Source organism: Cyprinus carpio, chromosome B8 (assembly GCF_018340385.1).
Source record: "Cyprinus carpio isolate SPL01 chromosome B8, ASM1834038v1, whole genome shotgun sequence".
Classification (NCBI taxonomy): Eukaryota; Metazoa; Chordata; class Actinopteri; order Cypriniformes; family Cyprinidae; genus Cyprinus; species Cyprinus carpio.
In genome coordinates this window covers 20,857,826-20,880,903 of record NC_056604.1, presented here as the reverse complement: position 1 = coordinate 20,880,903, position 23,078 = coordinate 20,857,826, and the positions used below count along the sequence as shown (strand labels likewise).

The 23,078-nt window shown below is 36.6% G+C and overlaps 2 protein-coding genes across 3 annotated transcripts in view; one reads left to right on the top strand and one right to left on the bottom strand.

The window, feature by feature from the left end:
• The window catches only part of LOC109053914 (disintegrin and metalloproteinase domain-containing protein 9), a 1,168,157-nt gene that overhangs the window by 1,074,231 nt on the left and 70,848 nt on the right, over positions 1-23,078 (top strand). The window lies entirely within an intron of this gene.
• taf2 (TAF2 RNA polymerase II, TATA box binding protein (TBP)-associated factor) overlaps positions 1-23,078 on the bottom strand; it is a 114,643-nt gene that overhangs the window by 76,583 nt on the left and 14,982 nt on the right. The window contains 7 exon segments of the mRNA XM_042730124.1: positions 12,502-12,611; positions 12,731-12,845; positions 18,704-18,858; positions 19,064-19,199; positions 19,301-19,386; positions 19,510-19,609; positions 22,907-23,020. Coding sequence (XP_042586058.1) covers positions 12,502-12,611; positions 12,731-12,845; positions 18,704-18,858; positions 19,064-19,199; positions 19,301-19,386; positions 19,510-19,609; positions 22,907-23,020 — 816 coding nt within the window.

Genomic DNA, 23,078 nt, shown 5'->3' with positions numbered 1-23,078 from the left:
TAAGCCTTTTATTTTGGGTAAGTTTCACTACTTATTGTAAAATTAAGAGATTCATATTTAGACTTTTGCATATTATAACCTGGAACTTGGATGTGGGAAATAATTACAGTTAGATCCAAAAGATAGTTTTAGCAACACAGCGCAGATGCTACAGAACACAGTTATCTGACTAGCTGTATAAGATTGTGTGCTATGCTAATATATTACTTCACAGGCAGTGTTTATTGCAGTTTATTGCTGGTCTGTGGTTCATAATAACTTAATACATGATTTAGATTATTTATTTTGCAAAATCTTGTCATTTTAATAAATATTACATGAAATGTATTAAAAAGTGTTGCTGCTCCCATGCTGTTGAGCTCAGTGTGCTCTCTTTAAGCTCTTCCAGATTAAACGTCAATGTAAATACTTCATAAACAGACTTTACAAATTAACTGATGGTTGTCACTTTAAGTTAAGTTAATTGATTTCTATAGATTCTGTCAACTCAAATCTGCAGACTGACTCTGGCCTTTGGCACCTATTGTGAACTTCTCCAGACTGTCTACAAACATGCACCCATTAAGCACAGCCAGACTTTTTGCATTTAATGATCTTAATTGAAATGCTTTTGTTATTTAAAATAAAATTCAATATTTTTGTGTGAGAGATTAATCTTTTATTTTAACATAACTTTTTGTACTGAAACCAATATCTTGTGGTCTAAAATTGTCTCAATGTAGATTTTGGTGAGCTTAATAGATACGTTTACCCTAATGTTTTGATATTTTAAACATAAAACATTGAAAACCGATGTCTGAAATTATTTTAAAAATGAAAAGGTACCTTAAATGTGAAATTAAAACTGCCAGTAGGTGGCAGCAATTCACTATTAAGTGAGTCATTGCGATTGCATTCATTCATTCAGGAACAAAACACTGTCATGTTGCTCAGAAACACAAAACAGCGCTGTGGCTGTTTAGAATGAATTTTGTTTGAAAAAATAGAGCAAAAACAGGAAATATGGTGTCTAAAACGTAAGTCTCTTAATATTAACTTCTTGTTTATTGAACTTATTGTTTGTTGTATAAAATCAATATCACATTTGTAATCATGCTTGTAAACTGCACTTTTCGTGTGATATTAACCAAATTAAATTATATAAATATATAAATTTTCTGCCCCATATCTTGAATTATGTGATAATTCCAAATGCATTTTAACAGACTGATTTATGCAGTGAAAGAATGCACTATGAATGTGCACGCGCACTAGTCTAACCTGCTAGACTTCATCATCTAATGTATACACACACTCTGTAGGTGTTTTTTTGCTTTTCGCGCTATACTTGATAATATCAAATAAAACAACAATTACGATATCACAGACCATACATACAGTGCACAGTGTAAATGAGTACACCCCGTCTGAATAAATAAAGATATATTTTCTTAATGATCACTAATATAATTTATGGAAAGATGGCAAAATTGAAACATATTAAACATACATAATAAAAATAAAATATATGCCAATATTTTCTGTAAGATAAGTAAATTAGCCAATTTTGTTTAAATGAAGGATTGCAGAAATGAGTACACCCTAGATTTAATTGGTAACACTTTAGAATAAGGTTGTATTAGTTAATGTTAGTTAATGCATTAGTTAACATTAACTAACAATGAACAACGCATCTGTTCAGCATTAATTAATCTTTGTTCATGTTAACTTATTCATATACTAATGCATTAGTTAATACATTAGTTAACATGAACTCACAATGAACAACTCCACTCTTCAGGATTACTTAATGTTTTTTTTAATGTTAACTTACACATTTACTAATGCATCTCTTCACATTAACAGATTAACTAGTTAATGATGTGGTTAATGCATTAGTTAAAATGAACTAAAAATGAACAACGCATCTGTTCAGCATTATTTTATCTTTGCTCATGTTTAATTATTTGTATACTAGTGCATTAGTTCATTGTTAGGGAAGTCGCGGCCTAATGGTTAGAGAGTCGGACTCCCAATCGAAGGGTTGTGAGTTCGAGTCTCGGGCCGGCAGGAATTGTGGGTGGGGGGAGTGAATGTAAAGCGCTCTCTCCACCTTCTCTCCATGACTTAGGTGCCCTTGAGCAAGGCATCGAACCCCCAACTGCTCCCCGGGCGCCGCAGCATAAAATGGCTGCCCACTGCTCCGGGTGTGTGTTCACAGTGTGTGTGTGTGTTCACTGCTCTGTGTGTGTGCACTTCGGATGGGTTAAATGCAGAGCACGAATTCTGAGTATGGGTCACCATACTTGGCTGAATGTCACGTCACGTCACATGTATTAGTTAACATGAACTAACAATGAACTAGCTTGTCGATAGCTTTATTTAATTATAATACAGTATGTACACATACATTTATTTAGCAGCTAACACACAATGGATAAACAATACTAACTCCCCATTTGGGCACTGATTTGGGCTATTGGTAAACTTGGAAACCATCTAAACATCAACTGATAATGCTTCTCATGTTTGTAGACTGTTTATTAACATGTCAACTGCTATGCAAACTAATGTAAATATGTACAGTAAGTTAACCTTAAAACATTAAGGCTATTTACAGTCATTAGTTCATGTTAACTAATGCATCAACTAATGTTAACTAAATGCACTGTTAACGTGAATAGATGAATTAAAATATGTGTGAGTTAACATTAACAAAGATTAACTAATGCTGAACATAGTTGTTGTTCATGGTTAGTTCATGTTAACTAATGCATTAACTAATGTTAACTAATACAACCTTATTGTAAAGTGTTACCATTTCATTCAGAAAATGTATAATATTCTAGTACTTCGTATGTCCTTCCTGGCACTGAGTGTACAAGTTTCATGACAAATCTTCACATGTGACCCGTTTAACTCCTGGACGACCTCCTTAAATGCTCTGGTCTTCAATGGGGTGTTTTGCTCAGCTCGTCTCTACAGAATCCCCCACAGCTTCTCAAGAGCATTAAAACTGAGTGAAATACATGTCCACTGAAGGACTTTCAACTTGGGAGAATGAATATCTTCATGGTCATGCTGAAAAAATGCCAAATAATGCAGGGAATGAGGGGAGGGTAGCATCTTCTGTTACAAGTTTTTGTATTACATCAAGCAGTAGTGTTACAAATCACTTCTCACTAAACCCAAAGCATAACTCCCTCACACCTTCAGCTCTCATTCATCCCTTTATAAAAGCTTTACTACCATTGAACGTCACTGTGGGTGTACCAAGCACTTCTCACTGTACTCATCCTCTAGCAACACCACAAATTTTGGATGCTTTTGGATCTGAAATGGTATCAAGAGACCAAGTCAATCAGAGTATGGATTCCCAGAAGTCTCTATTTTGTAAATATGGGCCTTGGTAGAGGTTAACCCTCTGGAGTCGATTAACGCGTATACGCATTTTGGGGTATTTTCTCCTGATAACCCCGAAAAGAACTTAAATTACACTTTCAGTTTTGATCGTACAGATAAAAGCAATACATCAATCGAATCTGTAAAGGGTCTACTTTTTTTGTATACAGACATAATAACAACAAAACTTTGTGCACTTATAAAATAAAGATAACAAACAAGGAGTGCTGTCGGCAGCCTTTGTCTGCGCTTATCTTCAGTTACAAACGCGTCATTAAAATGAACTGTAACTCAGTGAATACTCAACACAGAGACATGAGAGAGATATCTATAGAAAGCCTGACATGTCTACTTTTAAACTAAACAAGTGCTGCCGAAAACAAATATTCTGTGATAGTAATCCATATGAAAACAACGCGATGTCCGTTTTTCACGTCTCCCTTCATTATCTTATAATGCGACCACGCCCCCGCGCTGAACGCGCTTTTGAGATGATAATGTTTCACTGAAGCGTGCGGCTTGAATACGCCCACACAACAGAAGACAACACAGCGAGACTGTTCTTCAAGTTTTTTTTATTTTACTGTTTGCTTCGCGATGATAGGAATAAGACAATTCACCCCAAAAAGATGCGATGTGGTTGAGGATTTGGATTTCCTCAGAAAAAAAGAATGAAGCACTTTATTCAGCAGAGATCATAATAATGAGTAAGTCTCTTTTTATTTATTTATATACTTGTACTAGTTTCCACATAACGTGTAAACATTTTACTAGTTAGACTTTTTCCAAAGACTTTTTCCAAACTATAATTCCTGACTAAATGTATAATCAAGTGAAATATTATGAAGTTTCAATAACTATATACACTACTATACCATTCAAAAGCTTGATGTAAATATGAATGTACCAATAAATGTAACTGTAACAAATGTAACAAACAATGCTGTTCTTTCAATTTATCCCCCCTAAAAAACCTTAAAAAATATTCTTCAGCTCTTTTCAACATTAATAATAATAATAATAATAATGATAATAATAAACAAAAAATGTTTTTTTTGTAGAAAATAAGATTGTTAAAAGGATTTCTGAAGGATTTTGTTACTGAAGTAATGATGCAAAAAATTCAGTTTGAAAGTCAGCTATGATTGTTCCTAATAAACTGTTTAACTGCACTCACAAGTGAATATTAAATTATGTTGTGGGATAATTAAACATATTCTAAATAAACTACAAACATAAAATTATATACATTTATTTTGCCTCACATTCTTTTTTGTAACTCATCCCTCTCAGTGACACAGCTGACTGAATGGCTCATTATGCAGCTCATTATGCAGGCCTTTGTCTTCTCAGGTGTGAATTCATGATAGTTGACGACTACTCGCATATGACTTTTAACAACAAAAAAAGTGTCTTAGAAAATTTAAATCAATATATTGTTTTCTGTAAGTGAGTAAACAAGATGATTTTCACATCATTTAGAAAAAAAAAATTCTAGGCTACAAGCTCCAGTTCTCAAAAGTACCGGGAACCAATGTTCTGTATGTGTTTTATTGCCTTATTCAAGTGATTTAACATTTTTAGTTTTTCACTAACCACGCATAACATTTTTTTTCTCAAAAAACACAATCATGTACATACATGCTGCTCACATATTATTATAGCCCAGTTTGTGCTGATTACAGTGAGATTAGACTTTAGCCATTTAGATATTTATAAGAAACTGAAAAAAGCACAAATGTCAGGGCATGACAAAACTTCTCCAGGCCCCAAAAATACCCTTAGACTCCAGAGGGTTAAATGAGTTTATTTTGCTTTGGCTACAGTAGGTAATTCTAGTGGTGACAACAAGCATGCATGTCACTTCTGCAGCCTGCGTCATACTCTGAGATAAAGTGTCACTCTTTTCAAAGCTTTTGCCGGCTCTGAGACACATGCATGTTATTTTTCTTGCTCTTTTTCTATCAAAAAATTCACTCATCACTAAATGAAAACTTAAAGTGAAGAGTTTTTGAATGTCGGTGCTACTTCTGTTACATTTTCACACTTAAAACAATAAATTGGTATTCCTCTTGTACCATTGTCGTCTTTTATGCTAAGAAATAAGTCACCTGGCAGTTCTCTCCCAAGTGGTTCCACTGCTGCCAGTATTAAGTCCGAGTATGATTCAGTGGCCTATATACTAGGGCTGTGCGATATGGACAAAAAAAACCTATCGCAATTTCTTTGATTAATTTTGCGATTTCGATTTTAATCATGATTTTGACACACACAGACATGCTTTACAGTCATAACCCAGCTAACAATTTTACCAAGAACCCAAGAACGTTCCGTATTGGATATCCAGGAAAGTTTTCTTAACGTAAATAGAATGTTCCCTTAAGGTTAGGGGAACGTTCCGGGAACATTCCCTTTAGGTTATAGAAATATAACCTAAAATAACCTACAGGGAACGTTCCCAGAATGTTCTCCTTAGGTTATAAACAAAAATCTAAAAATAACCTACAGGGAACGTTCCTAGAACGTTCTTGTTTGGTTCCCAAAAAAATAACCAAATGGGAACCATACGGGAACGTTGTTCTGTGTTTGCTGGGAAATGCATTCAGTATGAATTTAAAACATATTTCCAAAAGAAAACCAATTAGAGCTTAATCAAAAAGTTGTAACATGTCTCTAGAACAGACATAAGTCAAAATAATCACTAAGAAAAGGTGTTACAAAATGTCTAGACCAGTGGTTCTCAACCCGCGGCCCATCACGAATTTAAATGCGGCCCACGTGCTGAACGCAAAAGAAATATAAGCCATAGCCTAATGTTTTTGTTAAATAATTTTGTTTTGTTTTTCATATGCTATATTATTTTCAGACATGAGCAGACCTACTCACATAATTAACGCGTTTAATGAACATTTACAAGTGCGCACTTTGGCAGAATTCAATTACAAATAGCTAGTCATCAACAGCCATTAGTTAAGTGAGAAATATTAAATGAGGAAAATGCCAGCGAAGTAACACATACAAACAAGAATAGTCGCAGTATCATTAGTGAAAGAGAGTGCTGGACTTTCGGTTTGCCCCACCACTGATGTTCAGGCAAAAGGAAACACCCATACTACGCAGCAATCATCCTTAAATGGAGAAATGTGGCAAAACATCTCTGGAGAAAACCTCATATTAAATTCGAAAGTGCTTTCCATATTTGGATCAACATAGGCTACATTTGTGAATGCACATTTTCTGCAATGTCGCGCATCAAGTCATGCTCCCGTGTGCGTCTTACAAACCACAACTTCATTGTGCTGTTACTCCTTTCGAGCCGTATTTCACAAAATTGGTCAACTCCCGACAGCATCAGGTGTTTTATTTATGGAGAGCAGAATTATTTATTTATTTCAATGAATGTAATCGATTAGATATCGTAATATTCAGGCTATAATATTATAAATCAGGTTGGTTTGTATTGGTGAAGTAATATGTAAATAATATGCGTGCGGCCAGAGAGACTTGCACTTGGACCATAGTGCGGCCCGGTGGAAAAAAAGGTTGAGAACCACTGGTCTAGACATATGCCAAAAATAAAGAAATAATTAAATAAATCCCGTGTCCAGGGATTTTTATTTTTTGCCATGCATTGGTCATAGAGCTCATTGTAGCGGTGCTTCAGGTATTGAAATAGATTTGTTATACATTATACAGGTTCACACGTACTCCGTCAGCAGTGCTTATACAGTATGTGTATGCGGTGCAGAAGCAGCAGCGAGAGCGCGTTCTTGTAACGCAAAAGCACATTAAAATAATGCGCGAGTGCGAATCTGTCCACTCGCACGCAGATTTCGTTTGATCTGTCACAAAACCAGACGCGCGTGCTCAGATACACACGGCTCTCACCTGGAGAGAGTACGCGCACTTAAAACGTGTCTCCTCTCGCTCAAACTGCATCCTGTAGCCTACACTCACAACTCTCTCTATGCTCATATAGATATTAATTATTTTCGCACCTTTCTTTTTCTAACCTTTTCTGTTCACATCTTTCTCCATGTGCAGTGTGAACGCTCTGATCCGTTAACATGGGCTCGGGAAAAAATATGCATTACAGACAGTGTGTGAACATGTGCCCAGTCTGTTCTCATTTTTGCATCACAAAATGTTATCACTTTGATAAGAAAATCTTATTTTGCTGAATAATTTTGGCATTCTTCTTTGGTAATTGACCAAGCAGGCTTGTTGGAACATTATATCTCCAAAGAACCCTAACATATCTTCTAAGTAAAGAGTAACTGCTGAATTTGTTAAGTTTTAGAGGGGGTGTACTCATTTATGCTGTGCACTGTCGCACACCCCTATTCTGTTTAGATTTTTATAATGCATTGTCTTCTTATCGATCTACCAGTTCACATTTAAAGCTCTGCATGTTTGCAAGGTAAAAACATGGGTCGATTTTTGCATTTGTCTGAACTCTGAACAAAACATCAGTTTTATTGAAAATGCTCATTCATTCTGACAGCAGGTGGAGCGTTTGGTAGAAATATAATTGTTTCCCTGGTAACTGCTGTACACAAAGCAGCACAGCACCGGACTTTGATGTGCAGCACTCGTGTTAATACAATCAAAAAAAACCAAATTTAAGACTTATCATCACATTAAACCATATACAACTAAAGAGCTTTTAAGGACCAAACTAAAGACCTTTTCAAATCATAAGACTTTCTTGAACAATTTAAGACTTTTTAAGGTCTAAAATTTGATACAACTAAATAAAATGCTGTGTGAGCCTACGTGACTTATGATTTTTTTCCATCTCGAAACGCAATTTTAAATGAGTAGAATTTTTTTTTCTTTTTCTCTTTTTCTTTCTTTTTTTTTTTTTTACAATGCAGCAAAGATTTAAAAATATCTTCTTTAAAGCATTAATGTCTTTAAAACATTAACAAATTTAGTATCCTATAATTAGCCCAAAATCTAGCCAAAATCTAGAAAAGATGATGCTGTATTGGCTGTGACTGAGCGCAGCGGGTTAAGATACCAGATCTCTTCCTGTTTCTTTTATTTTTTATTTTTTGAGTAGAAAACGCTGTACTTTATTAGGGGCCAAGCACCAAAGGTGCTTTGGCACCTATTGTATCCGTTAGCGTGATTTTTTTTTTTCTTCCGCCGCAAGTCTATGGCAGCCCATAGAACCGCTTGCGGGAAAGTTGTTAAATTTGGCACACTGATAGAGGGCAGCGTCAACATTAACCATAGCAAATTTGGAGTCTAGCGCCACCACTTGTCCAAAATGTCAGTATCTTTATGCTAATAACTTTTGAACCGTAAGGCACAGAAGGAAAAATCGTTTTTCCTCTAAATCCTTGGCTCATGCCGAGTCGAATGGACCCCAAAATTCAAAAATGCAAGGTTTAGTTTTTTCGCTATTTTTAATTGTTCGAAAAACCTACTTTTTCGAACTTGTCCTAGACAGTTAGTCCGATTTTCATGAAAATTGGATCAGATCATCTACGGACCATTCCGGCCAAAAGTTATGGAATTCAAGTTGATTCGTCCAACCGTTCTCGAATACCATGAGAACAAATTCTACGAAAAGCATGCAAAAATGCTTGTGAGTCTATATCTCCGCAACGGTTTGGCGTATTGAGACCAAACTTGGTGTGTGTTATAACAAAGCATGACCTGAGACTACCTGCAGTGTTTCGACACTTTGCCCCTTAGTGGTCAAGAGATGTGAAAAATGCATATTTTTGCTCATAACTTCTGAATGCTTTGGCCAAAAATCACAAACCTGGTTTCATTAGATTTGGTGCATCATGCCGAATTGAATGATACCCAGTTTTCCAATGTCAGCCATTTTAGTTGTCGGCCATTTTGAATTATGTTCTAAAATGCTGTAGTTTACGAACGCATTAGCGTATCTTTACGAAACTAATTACAAAAATCTTCAGCTCCATACCCTCATGGTACTCAAAAAGTTTGGGGGCAGCGCCACCTTGTGGTCAAAAGTTATGATGAAATTTAAAAAAATGCTAATAACTTTTGCTTACATTAGCCTATTGTAATCGGACTGATGTTGATAGATTCCTTGGATCATGACGAGAACACCGATACCACTTCCTGTCCACCATTTTGATTCATGTTGACAACCTACTTTTTTGAATTTGTCCGATTTTCACCAAATTTGGCTCGGATCATCTTCAGACAAAGCTGGCAAAAAGTTATGGATTTCGTGTTGCTACACGCAACGGTTTTCGTTTAGCGCATGAACGAATTTGCTGGAAAGATGCCAAACTGCATCTGAGAGCTGTATCTCTGTAAAGGTTTGACATATTTACACCAAACTTTGTATGTGCCATTGTCACCTCACACTAACCACGGCACATCAATTTGGTAACAGCGCCACCTATTGGCAAAGAGTAGTAAACCATTCATTAACCTTTAATTATAAAATTCCCAAAAATGCTAATAACTTTTGATTGCATTATTGTAATGAAACTGGTCTCAAAATATTCCTTGGGTCATGCCAACAACAGACATATACATTTTTTAGTAGGAAATCTGAACTCCCTGTCCGCCATTTTGATTTATGTTAAAATCCTACTTTTTCTAACTCCTCAACTGTTGGTCCGATTTTCACCAAAATCGAGTCAGATCATCTTCAGACTGTGTTGACAAAAAATTATGCATTTCGTGTCGATTGACAAAACCGTTTTCATACAGCACCGTTACAAATTTTAGGCACGGTGCCAAAATGGTTCTGAGACTATATCTCTGCAAAACTTTGACATATTTGCACCAAACTTTGTATGTGTCATTGTCACCTCACACTGACCATGCCACATCAATTTGATAACAGCGCCACCTATTGGTCAAGAGTAATAAACCATTCATTAACCATTAATAATTACATTTATAAAAATGCTAATAACTTTATTGCATTAGCCTATTGCAATGAAACTGGTCTCAAAATATTCAGTGGCTTATGCCGACAACATAGATACCAAATATGCCAGAATAAGCTGAACTTCCTTTCTGCCATTTTGATTTATGTTGAAAACCTACTTTTTCGAACTCATCAACAGTTGGTTCGATTTTCACCAAAATCGAGCCATATGATCTTCAGACTGTGCTGACAAAAAGTTATGGATTTTGTGTTGATAGACAAAACCGTTTTCGTATACCACAGCAACGAATTTGAGGCATGATGCCAAAATGGCACTTGTAGCTGTATCTCTGCAGTGCTTTGGCATACTGACACTAAACTTTGTGTGTCGTTGTGAACTCACACAGAACACACCACATCGATTTGATAACAGCGCCACCTATTGGTCACACTTGATAAGCCAAGAAATCACACTACTAGAGGTTGTATTTATGATTTTTCCGCCATTACAATTACAATCATCCTAAAATTGCTTTTATTGCTAATTTTTGCATTTGGTCTGAAGCTCCATGCCATGCTTAGCTCCTCAACTTGCCGCTGAAGTGCTTGGCCCCGTAATTGCTGCTTGCAGCTATATTTATTATTACATTTACATTACATTTAGTCATTTTTCATACGCTTTTATCCAAAGCGACTTACAATTGGGGATACATAAAGCAATACTACTTAAAGGGGTCATATGATGCGATTTTAAACTTTCCTTTCTCTTTGGAATGTTACAAGCTCTTGGTGAATAAATAAGATCTGTGAAGTTGCAAAGACTAAAGTCTCAAATCCAAGCCTGGGGTTGTCACATGTGGTTGCAGCAAGCCCACCGGCCGTGCCTTTATCAAGCCCGCCAGCCGCCGCTCATTCAAGCCCGCCTTGTGTGACGCTGTGTTTCATTGTGAAAGTGAAACTACTTTGTTTGGCTTTCCAAAAGACGACAAAACTAGAATTTTTTTTTAAGTGGTTGTATTTACCATGTTTACTATCGTAATGTTAATGTCTAGCGTGCACAGTCTTTTGCATCGCTTATATTTCTGCCTTGTTTACTGATTATAATATTTTGATGACATGCTACGTGGAGCTAAACTCTCGAGACGAGACTTATGACAGATAAAATATGTTACTAAATAAATACACAATTGTGATAGAGAATAAGAAGCTGACGTCCCACTTCTTCAAACGGTTTTTGTTTATTATGGTAACGTTAATGTTTAGCGTGCATAGTCTTTTACATCGCTTATTAATATTTCTGCCTTTTATGGTGATTATAATCCACATGGGATTGCATTATTTCAAACACTCGCTGCTGACTGAAAGTGAGTTTTGAGCTCAGCTTATTTTTAAAAGTTTTTAATGTTGATGTAAATAACGTTATAGCTGTTATCTTTCTGAAATGAACGGCGCTGACACTCTCCAGACGCGAAGAAACTCCGCCTTTGTTCATAACCACTCCTCTAGCCCCAGCTGGCCCGCTTTGACCCAAGGTTTTCGTTTTGTGCCAAAAAACCCTGGCCGTTGGCCCCGAGGAAGCCCCGACGAGGCACGATCAAGCCCCGGAAGTGACAGTGGAAACGCGACTGGTCCTGGCACGCACTAGCACGCCCGCTTTAAGCCCGACAGTGGAAACGCGGCTATTGCGTTCACACTAATAAATGCTGCTACCTGCCAGCTACAATCACCAATAAAACGTTGTTCCATATTTTTTTCTATATCGTCATAAATATCATTATCGCAAATATTCTTGAAATATCGTGATATAATTTTGAGGCTATATCACCCACCCCTACTGAGCATATAGTATGTTTATAGTATTCACTTGGCTAGTCTGTTTGAAGGACAGCATTGGGCAGCATGTAGAATTTGTGTATTTTGTCAATAAAAAAAAGAAAGGTTTTTTTATCTGATTTAAAAAATAATAAAAAAAGCCAACTACTCAAATTAATTGTTAGTTGCAGATCTAATTTGGTTTTTAAAATTTATTTTTGCTAAAAATTCTAAAACTTTATCTTGTTTAACTCTGTTAAAAATCTCTTTAAAAGAGTTAGCAGAGAAAGAATAAATAAGGATACAAAAAAATAAATAAAATAATTAAAAACCTAAATCATGCCAAGTGCTGGACGAGAATTTTAAATGCTATACTATTAACAGGAACTACTGACTCGATTCAGGCATGAATTTTGTTCTGAAAGCAGGTGTCCTACCTTCTGCTTTTGGAGTGGCAGGGAATGTCATGTTTGAGACTGTTCTCCTCTATCTGTAATGTGTGGTTAAATGACCCATCCAGTTCCTGCACTGTCACTTTAATAGGGCCCTAACAAAAACAAAAGCATGTGTAAGTTTTCAATATGCACATAATCACTGTCGGACCACATAAAAGACTAGTTTCGCTCACACAATTGTCCATCTGATTTTCGCACTGCGATCACTCACCACATATTTCTGTGTGCCAGATGACGTGTAGTCCTGACGGATCTCAAGTTCCAAGACATTTCTTTTCCTGTTGAAGGCAAAACTTCCAAAAAATTTTACCACCCCACTCTGGTCTCTGAGGTTGAGTCAAAGGTAATAATAAATTAAACTACAATATCCTTGAGCTCAAACTTCCTAAATTAAGCAACATTAATTTTGGTAACACTTTCTCTAATTCTCATTATCTCATTACTTGCTTAATAGCATGCATATTAATAGCATATTGGCTGTTTATTAGTAATTATAAAGCATGTATTAAAGGGGTAGTTCACCGAAAAACAAAAATTTGCTGTTAATTTTCTCACCCTCAGGCCATCCAAAATGTAGGTGTTTTTTTTCTTGAGTAGAACAGTAAAGAAGATTTGAAACCATGAACTGAAACCGTGGTCCTTGGGGAATCATAAAACACAAGTCAGTGGCTGCCCATCTTGGAGAATAAAACAAGAAAAGCACCATAAGGAACACAAAATTATATTATAATACATGACAATATATTGAGATCATTTCGCTTCGTAAGAGCTCAATATATTGTCAGGAGCCACAGGTATTAATTTTGTTTACCTTGATATAATTTTTTTATTCTCAAAGACTGGCAGCCACTGGCATGAATTTTATTAATCACCAATAACCACAATTCCAGTTAAAATCATCTTTACTGTTCTACAGAACCTCAGTGATGAAAAAAGGCATGTCATGGCCCCTTTAACTGTAATATCACTGTACTACATTAATTACCACAATAACTAATTAACCAATAACTATAAAAAAAAAAAAATCAGGGCCGACCTCGACTAAACATTTTTCTTGTTGACTAGTAGTCGTTCATTTTAAGCATTAGTTGACTAAATCGCATGTTTATTAATAAACCATTTAAATCATTATAATGGGCCTTTAATTGCCTACATAGCCTAAAAAGTGTTCAAGCACACACATAAAGCTTGCCACAGCACACCGCAGAAGCTAATGATTATGAATGTGTCAGGGAAAAACAGCAAGGAGACCGCATTAACATTTTAATAATTTAATAAATTAGTGTTTTCTTTGTTTTTGGGCAGATAGGGCTGTGATGGTCACCCTGTCTACTTTCTTGTTTAACTGTAATATTTCTTAGATTTATTTTTAGTGTTTTGCAGGCTGCGTATTCACTGACGGAAGTGCTAAAATAAACACGCACATTTGTTAATAGATGATCGAGCTTCACTTATTAATATTTGTTTCAAATGTGTATATATAAATATAAATATATATATATATCTTATATATATATATATATATATATAATATATAAAAAACTATTAACTATTACTATATATATATATATATATATATATATATAGATATATATATATATATATATATATATATATATATATAGGCCTATATATATTAGTGTTGTCACGGTACCAAAATTTCAGTATTCAGAACCAATACCAGTGAAAATCCAAAGTTCTCGGTACCAAAGCAAAACACAAAAAAATTTGACTATACTTTAATTTAATCCAAATGGTGTACATATTTAATTTTAATGGGATTTTGAATTTAAATCCAAGAATAACAACTAAGTTATCTAAAAAAAATAAAAAATAAATAAATAAAGCCCAGAACTGCTTTTCTTACTGATATGACACAAACAATGTTAAACATTTGTATATTCTCTAACACATATATTTTAGATTCACAATTCATTAAAAAGCCTCTGGTGTGTAAAAGTAGTAAATATTATCATGTCATCCAGTTTATTTATATATAGGCTGGAGTAATGATGCTGAAAATTCAGCTTTTCATCACAGGAATAAATTATTTTTTTTTAAAGTATATTCAAATAGAAAACTATTATTTTAAGTTGTAATAATATTTCACAATATTACTGTTTCTTCTGTATTTTTGATCAAATAAATGCAGGCTTGATGAGCAGAAGAGACTTTTCAAAAACATTAAAAATAGGAATGTTTCCAAACTTTTGACCTGTACTGTATATATTAGTGGTGGGCCGTTATCTGCGTTAACGTGAGACTCTTATCGGGCGATAAAAAAAAACCCCGTTAATCTATTCTCAAAGGTTGGGAGCTGGGTCTATACTACGCAAGCTATGATGACTTTCACCGTGATAGTTTAGCGCGGATGTATACCTAGACGAATTGCACTGTAGGAGGCGAGAACGAGTCTTCGAACCTGTGTGTATGCCTACAGTGAAATTACCAAGATTCCCAAAAAAACCTTGACAAGACTCACGCCTGTTTCACACATACTCCGTCTGCAGTCCGTGTGTGTGTGGTGCAGAAGCAGCACGGACTCATTGTGCTTTCACACAGGACGCATTTGCAGTCCGCTACTGATCCGCAGCTGTTTAGTCCACAAACACAACATTTGTTCATTATTCTATATTTCAAACCTTGTAAAAAAAATAATAATAATAATAATAATGTGACTCTTATCACAGAACAGTAACAATCTTTCATAATCATAGACATCAGTTTAAACTTAATAAATATAAACAACATTATTCATGCATTTGACTTCTAGGTTTGTATAAACAAAACATTTAAACACAACAATTAGCCTACTTTTCTTGTTGGGATATCGCAAATATTTAAAATTAAAGCACCACTGACAGAAACAGTCGACTCTCGTGCCTTTTGCATTTAAATCTTTATTACAAGCAATCGCACGGTTGTTAATGAACTTTGTTTTTCTGCTTCCATAAAAGTGCATAGGCCTATGTCATGTTGCCTCGTTTATCTAAAGGTGCTCTTTTTCTTGTTTTAAACCTAGCCAAAAACCCATATGATGCAAAACAAACAAAGCATTAATTAGTAAACATACAATTATTGTGAAATTACTGCATTTTCGTGTCAATCCATGTTAATTTTTACCGCGAACAATGCGCTGTCATTTTAATTCAGCACATGCAGCACAACAAAAATAGACTCGGTACGTAAACGATCGCTGCACTGCTGCAGACGCACCGCTCCTGGAACGCACTGATGGACCACAACCGCGTGAACGCTGGAATCCGTTAACATGGGTGCGTAAAAAAAAAAATGCAACGCATACGCACTGCTGACGGAGTATGTGTGAAACAGGCGTAAGGTTGTTTGCAACTTGTGCAATGCGGAATTAGTTTACTGTAGGAGTTCTTCCCAGTCTCAAGTACCACCTAAACGCAAAGCATCCCTTAGCTAATGCGGAAGATGCCGGGCCAAGCAATGTAGCGCAGGGAAAGAGTCATCGTCAAACTACTATGTTTGAGTGCAGCACAGCTCTATCAGTACTAATAAGTACATCTTATTGAACATAATTTGAATTCCTTCGGAAGAATTAAAATGAGCCATTTTAATCTATATTAATCTAGATTAATTTCAAGATTACAGTGAGATTAATCTAGATTAAAAAAATGTATCTATGCCCACCACTAATATATATACTCATATATACATAAATATAAATAAAAATATATATATATTTTATATATATATATATATATATATATATATATATATATATATATATATATATATATATATACACATATATGCATTACACACACACATATACACACACACCACATATATACACACACACATATACACACACACACACACATAATATATATATATATATATATATATTATATATATACATACATACACCACACACATATACATATATATATATATATATATATATATATATATATATATATATATATATATATATATATATGAAATAAATATACACTTCCAGTCCAAAAGTTTTTGAACAGTAATATTTTTTGTTTTTTTTTAAGAATTCTCTTCTGCTCACTAAGCCTACATTTATTTGATCCAAAATACAGCAAAATTAGTAATATTGTGAAATACTGAAATATTTTTACAATTTAAAATAACTGCGTTCTATTGGAATATTTTAAAATGTAATTTATTCCTGTGATCAAAGCAATTTTCAGCATCATTACTCCAGTCTTCAGAGTCACATGATCCTTCAGAAATCATTGTAATATGCTGATTTTCGGTTTAAGAAACATTTTTAATATTATCATTATCATTACCAATATTTCAAACATTTGAGTCGATTTTTTCAGGATTCTTTGATAAATAGAAAGATCAGCATTTATCTGAAATAAGATTTTGTAACATTATACACTATACCGTTCAAAAGCTTGGAGTCAGAATTTTTTTTTTTTTTCTGGGGGGTATACAAATAAATACTTTTATTTAGCAAGGATACTTTAAATTAATCAAAAGTGACGATAAAGACATTCATTATAAAATATTTCTCTTTCACATAAATGCTGTTCTTCTGAACTTTCTATCAAAGAAACCTGAAAAAAATCTACTATAGCAAATCAGAATATTAGAATGATTTCTGAATGATCATGTGAAAACTGAAGACTGGAGTAATGATGTTGAAAATTCAACTGCGATCCCAAAAATAAGTTACTTTTAAAAATACATTCAAATAGAAAGCAATTATTTTAAATTGTAAAAATATTAAAAATTTTTACTGTTTTTGCTGTACTTTAGATTAAATAAATGCAGGCTTGCACATCTTACATCTCACATCTTATGGTAGTGTATATATATTTAATACACCAATTTTTATGTGATGTTTTTAAACGATTCTCTTGAATGAATAATTCAAGTCAAGTCACTTTTCGCAACCTAGTGTCAAGACAATGCAATGGACAAACGTTATTTAAAGCACAGTTACTTTTAAAAGGGGATTTGTTTTATTTGGATCATGGTGGTAAAATCTGCCACCGTCACAGCCCTATCGGCAGAGTCAAGAGATGAAGTCGGCGACACAGACTTGTCATTTCTGCGTATGTGACGTTTCATACGGATTATATAATCTGACAATATTTGTTTTCCAGTTGAATTGGTTCATGTGAAAGCAGACATTTCACTCTCTACAGATATATTTTTAATGTCTGTAAGGCAAAGATAGCCTATACACGGAGTTTCGCACTCAAGTTCACAGAGACAGAGACTGCAGAAAGTGCATCTTGTTTGCTTTCATCATTTTACAAAAGCGTGTTTTGCTGTTATTGTGAGTGCACACAAATAAACGTAGAGTCCTTACAGATAAGAAATATTAATCACACCTATACAAACAAAAAAAACTAATGGGGTATTTTAAGAGCAAGTGACCGGCACCTCGATCGGTCACGCTCTGAGCGTCCTGCTGTTCAGCTTCTACACTCCGCAGACACTTAAACAGCACACATTTCTCTAGGTTAACATTAGATTGAGCAGCCATGTAAAGTTGCTAATACTTGGATATTTCATATGATAAGTCATATTTGAGGTCAATGAATGATAGGTGAGCATCTGGGTGCCCTGCATTACCCATTACCACAATTGACCAGCCATTAACAATCTGTCACTGACTGCGTGACTTTGCCTGTGGAATTGTTTTTTCTGCGACTAATAAAATTTTAGTCTACCAAGCCTCTTCTGGTCAACTGACGATTAGTCGACTATTAGGGGGCAGCCCTGAAAAGAAAATAATAATATTTGGTCGCAGAATGCATCAACTGACCAACCAGAAACAAGTATACCACAAAAACAACAAAACAAATACCGTATTTTCCGCACTATAAGGCGCACCGGATTATAAGGCGCACCTTCAATGAATGGCCTATTTTAGAACTGTTTTCATATATAGGGCGCACCGGATTATAAGGCGCATAGAATAGAAGATACTGCAGTCCAACGTTTGACTGGGTTTGCGCTATGCATCCACTAGATGGAGCTGTGCTAAAGGGAATGTCAACATTTTGACAGAGCGCCTTGATCCATATATAAGGCGCTGCGGATTATAAGGCGCACTGTCGTTTTTTGAGAAAATTAAAGGCTTTTAAGTGCGCCTTATAGTGCGGAAAATACGTTAAAGAAAATTTACTGTCTTCCACATAGTGCATTTGAAGGATACACCCATTGCTTTATGAGGGGTCCGATGTCCTTCCCTGACACGTTGGAAATGGATTTGAGGAATCCAGAGGTGGACACCAGCATCTGGCTCCACATGTGAGACTGATACTTCTGGGATGATGCTGTGCTGGCCAAACTTAAGAGCTTGTTAAACACCTGGTGAGAGATTTGATTGAACTCAGGCTAAGATTACAGTATCTGATCAGTTTATAATTAGCCACAAGCATAATAAAAATGTGTGCGTCAATGTGGGTGGTCCATAAATGAGGTTTTGAGAGGAACCTGCACCAGTACACAGATCACCTCAAAAACTCATGAAATATACCACTTCCTTTCATGAGGACTGTAATAGTTCATATACCTGTAACATGAACTCCATGCTAATTCTGTTTTCAATGAGCCTCATGACCAGGTGGGCTTTGCACTGGAACATCTTGTAATATTCCCAGGACAATGTGTGGGGGTGTCTGATGGAAAAGTGCAGGTGGGGCGTTGGACTGAAAGGAAAACAGACATTATCTTCCTCAAAAACATCATCTTTTGTACAAGTTTGGATGAGTGTGTATAAACCATAAGCAGTGATAGAGATGAGGATTACTTGTCTTTTTCTTTTCCTCCAGAGAAGGTGGGATGTAGCAGGACTCCACCCATCTTTAGCTCATACTCCACAATCTTGTCCAGTTCCTGTTGGTTAAAAGAGACAAACAGTTCAGCATTTAAAAAGTTAATGTTTGAGCATATAAACATATGCACATGGCCGTTTGACAGAACCATTGGCTCTTATTTGTCAATCACTTTACTCGATACCTCCTTAATCCAGTGACGATACTCATTGACTCCAAAGGTTTTCTTCAAGTAGAGGCCATAAATGTATCCAGAAATTCCCTTCAAAACCCACTCATCAGACCTGCAATTCAAGATACAAAATATACACAAATATACATAATATAATATAATATAATATAATATAATATAATATAATATAATATAATATAATATAAAAGAGCTCGACTGATATAGTGCTTAGCTAATATTTTCGGCCGATGAGCCTGTTGCCGTTATATCGGTACCGGCAAATATGCCGCCTATATGAATTTTTTGTTCTGAATGGTGTAATTAGTTTTTCCAGCAGACCACGCTCCACGCTGTTTGCTACTGGCGACCCAGCTCAGTGTAGTGTAGAGATGCTCGAATGAGCTCAAACTTCACCCAAGTCCACTGCTTATAATTATCCACCCGAACTTATATTTGATCGTCACATTACAATTATTCTAATTCTCATCACTACATAAAGATAATATAAAATCAAATTTCATTCATAACCACATAATAACCAAAAAAAAAGACTAGAGCTGATCTGCGCATCACGGTATACGTCTGCTGCACATTAAAGCCCGTGTTATGGCCACCGGACCTAATCGCGGCCGCTCAGTCAATGCTGGTGTTTATACCAGTGGAGCTGCAGCCCAGAACTCATGCTAAACACATCGGTCACATCACATCACACAACAAAATACAATAGAATTCTATAGTATTTTGTCGCGCCGTGCTGCTCGTACAATAGAACCCATTATAATCAGTGATGTTGTCTACATTGGATGCAATAAACTGATGCCTCGATCTGTTTATGACGTGCTAACAAAGTTCAAATGATTTTCTACAGTCGCTTTGTCGCGTTCTGTTGCGGCACAGACACGGTATCTATAAACAAGTATTACGCACAACACTCCTGTGCGTAATAAGCTTTGAATGCTAATATCTTCTAAATCCAAATTTTGTCACTGTTTAGGAACACACTGGCTTATAGATAACCTTAAGACTAACATACTGATACTAACACCCAAAAAAACTTTAATTTTAATTTCATGGGGACTTTAAAAGGTAGTTAACATTAAACATCAGTGAAACCCTAAGAATTCACAAATTTTGTATAATAGTGCTCTCATTATAACGTTATGTAGGCCTAAATGACAGTAGTTATTAATATTATGCATTTTTGTTTTGAGCTGCATGTGCTGAAGATGACAAGTAAGAAGTATTTGATAGCAGGTTTTTAATCAACAGGATTTAACTCATTTATCTCATATAGCATATGTTTCGTTAGTTACACAACATAACGTTAATATTACGACTTCTAGGCTATTTGCACAAAATGACCCGAATGCATGAATGTCTGTGCAGCTCTGAATGATCTTGGGCAAAAGCGCCACAAGTGGCGTGAGAGGAAGCAAAAGGGGTGTAAGCGCGGAGGTATCCAGGCTAGGCTAATGGCTAACCCACACAAGCCAGCTATCCCCACCATCATACTGGCTAAAGTATATTCTTTGGAGAATAAACTAGACTAAATCTGATTACTACGCTCAACTCAGAGGACTGTAAGAGACTGTTGTGTTTTTGTGTTCACGGAAACATGGCTCAGCAACAGCGTTCCAGACTGCGCCATCCAGCTCGACCAGCCGACATGCTACCGAACGGACAGAGTCCTCGTCACGCGGCGGCTGGCTTTGTGTTTACATCAATGATGTGTGGTGCCGTGATGCTGTTGTGGTCTGCAAACACTGCTCACCCCTGGTGGAGTTTATGATTATTAAGTGCCTGCCGTTTTATCTACCGAGGAAATATACAGCCATACTGCTCGTTGCTGTTTACATTCCTCCCTGCTCCAACATCAACAACAGGAGTGAGGCACTGAATGAACTGTACCAGCACATCAGTGAGCAGCAGACAGCCCACCCTGATGCTTTTCTCATCTGGGCTGGGGATTTCAACCACGCAGACTTAAAGAGTGTGTTCCCAAAAATACACCAACACATTAACTTTCCAACAAGAGGTAAAAACATTTGGATTTTGTTTACACCACCCAGAAAGGAGCTTACAAATTGGTCCAGCTGGGGCTCAACACTTCGCTGTGCAACTGGCTGTTAGACTTTCTGTTAGACTTCAGGCCATACAGGTCGGCAAATCCACCACCATCACACTGAACACCGGGGCCCCCCAAGAATGTGTGCTGAGCCCCATCCACTTCACTCTGATGACCCACGGCTGCACATCGTCACATAACTCCAACCTCTTTATTAAGTTTGCGGATGACATGACTGTGGTAGGTATCATTAGCAACAGAGATGAGACAAACTACAGGAGCGAGGTGAGCTGCCTGGCCGGGTTGTGCAGTGACAACAATCTCTCTCTGAACATGGAGAAGACAAAGGAGGTTGATGCTGATTCAAGGGAGTACACACACTCAGTATGTTCCTCTGATTATCAACGGTGCAACTGTGGAGAGAGTGAGCAGCACCAAGTTCCTGGGTGTGCACATCTCAGAGTACCTCTCCTGGACCTACAACACCGCAGCACTGGCCAAGAAATCACAGCAGCGTCTCTACTTCCTCCGCAAACTGAGAAGAGCCAGTGCCCCGGCCCCCATCATGTGCACACTCTACAAAGGCACCATCAAGAGCATCCTGACTAGCAGCATCACTGTGTGGTATGGTGCCTGCATCGCATCCTGCCGGAAGATTCTTCAACGCATAGCGAGAGCAGCTGAGAAGATCGTTGGTGTCTCCCTCCCCTCCCTCCAGGACATTTATGGAACCCGTCTCACCCGTAAATCCCTCTGCATCGCAGGTGATCCCACCAACCTGTCACACAGCTTCTTCAGTCTGCTGCTATCAGGGAGGAGACTAGGGAGTCTCCAGGCAAGGACCAGCAGACTGAAGGACAGCTTCATTCATCAGGCTGTCAGGAAGCTGAACTCCCTCCCGACCTTGCCCCCCTCCCCTCTTTTTCCCCATGCACCACTGAACGCTGAACCTCAGTCCCCCCCCCCCAAGCTCCCTTTAACACACTGGGACCTGCACCTGTTTACATGAAATAAGCCTGCTCCCGAGCAGGTTTAATTTTACGGACTTGTTGCCATGGCAGCAAATCTGGGATGAGCTTTGAAGAACCAACCAATCCAAGATCAAGTGAAATAGTCAACAATTAAATCCAGCTAACTGATTTAGTGCCGTAGGTAGAAAGGACCTCTGCTCTAGGCATTACTAGTTCAACAAATAAATACTGGATTTCTTGCAAACCTAAAGTACCTGCCTGAAACCATTTATGTATGAAAAATATTATATTGCATATAACAAAAATGCTGCAATATACACTTTTGTGGCTGGCAACAAACATTACACTATAAGGCTTTACCGTTCCTACTTACCAGGACATCCTAGAGATGAAGCATCCAAAAAACTGCTGGGCCAGAGCTTGAGCCAGACAGCGCCTGGTCACGGGAGTCTGATCTATGATCATGCCACTGTGCAGGAGGTTGGTACTGAGAAGAACACCACAAACACAAGATCATGATAAAATTCTGTATATATACAGTTGTG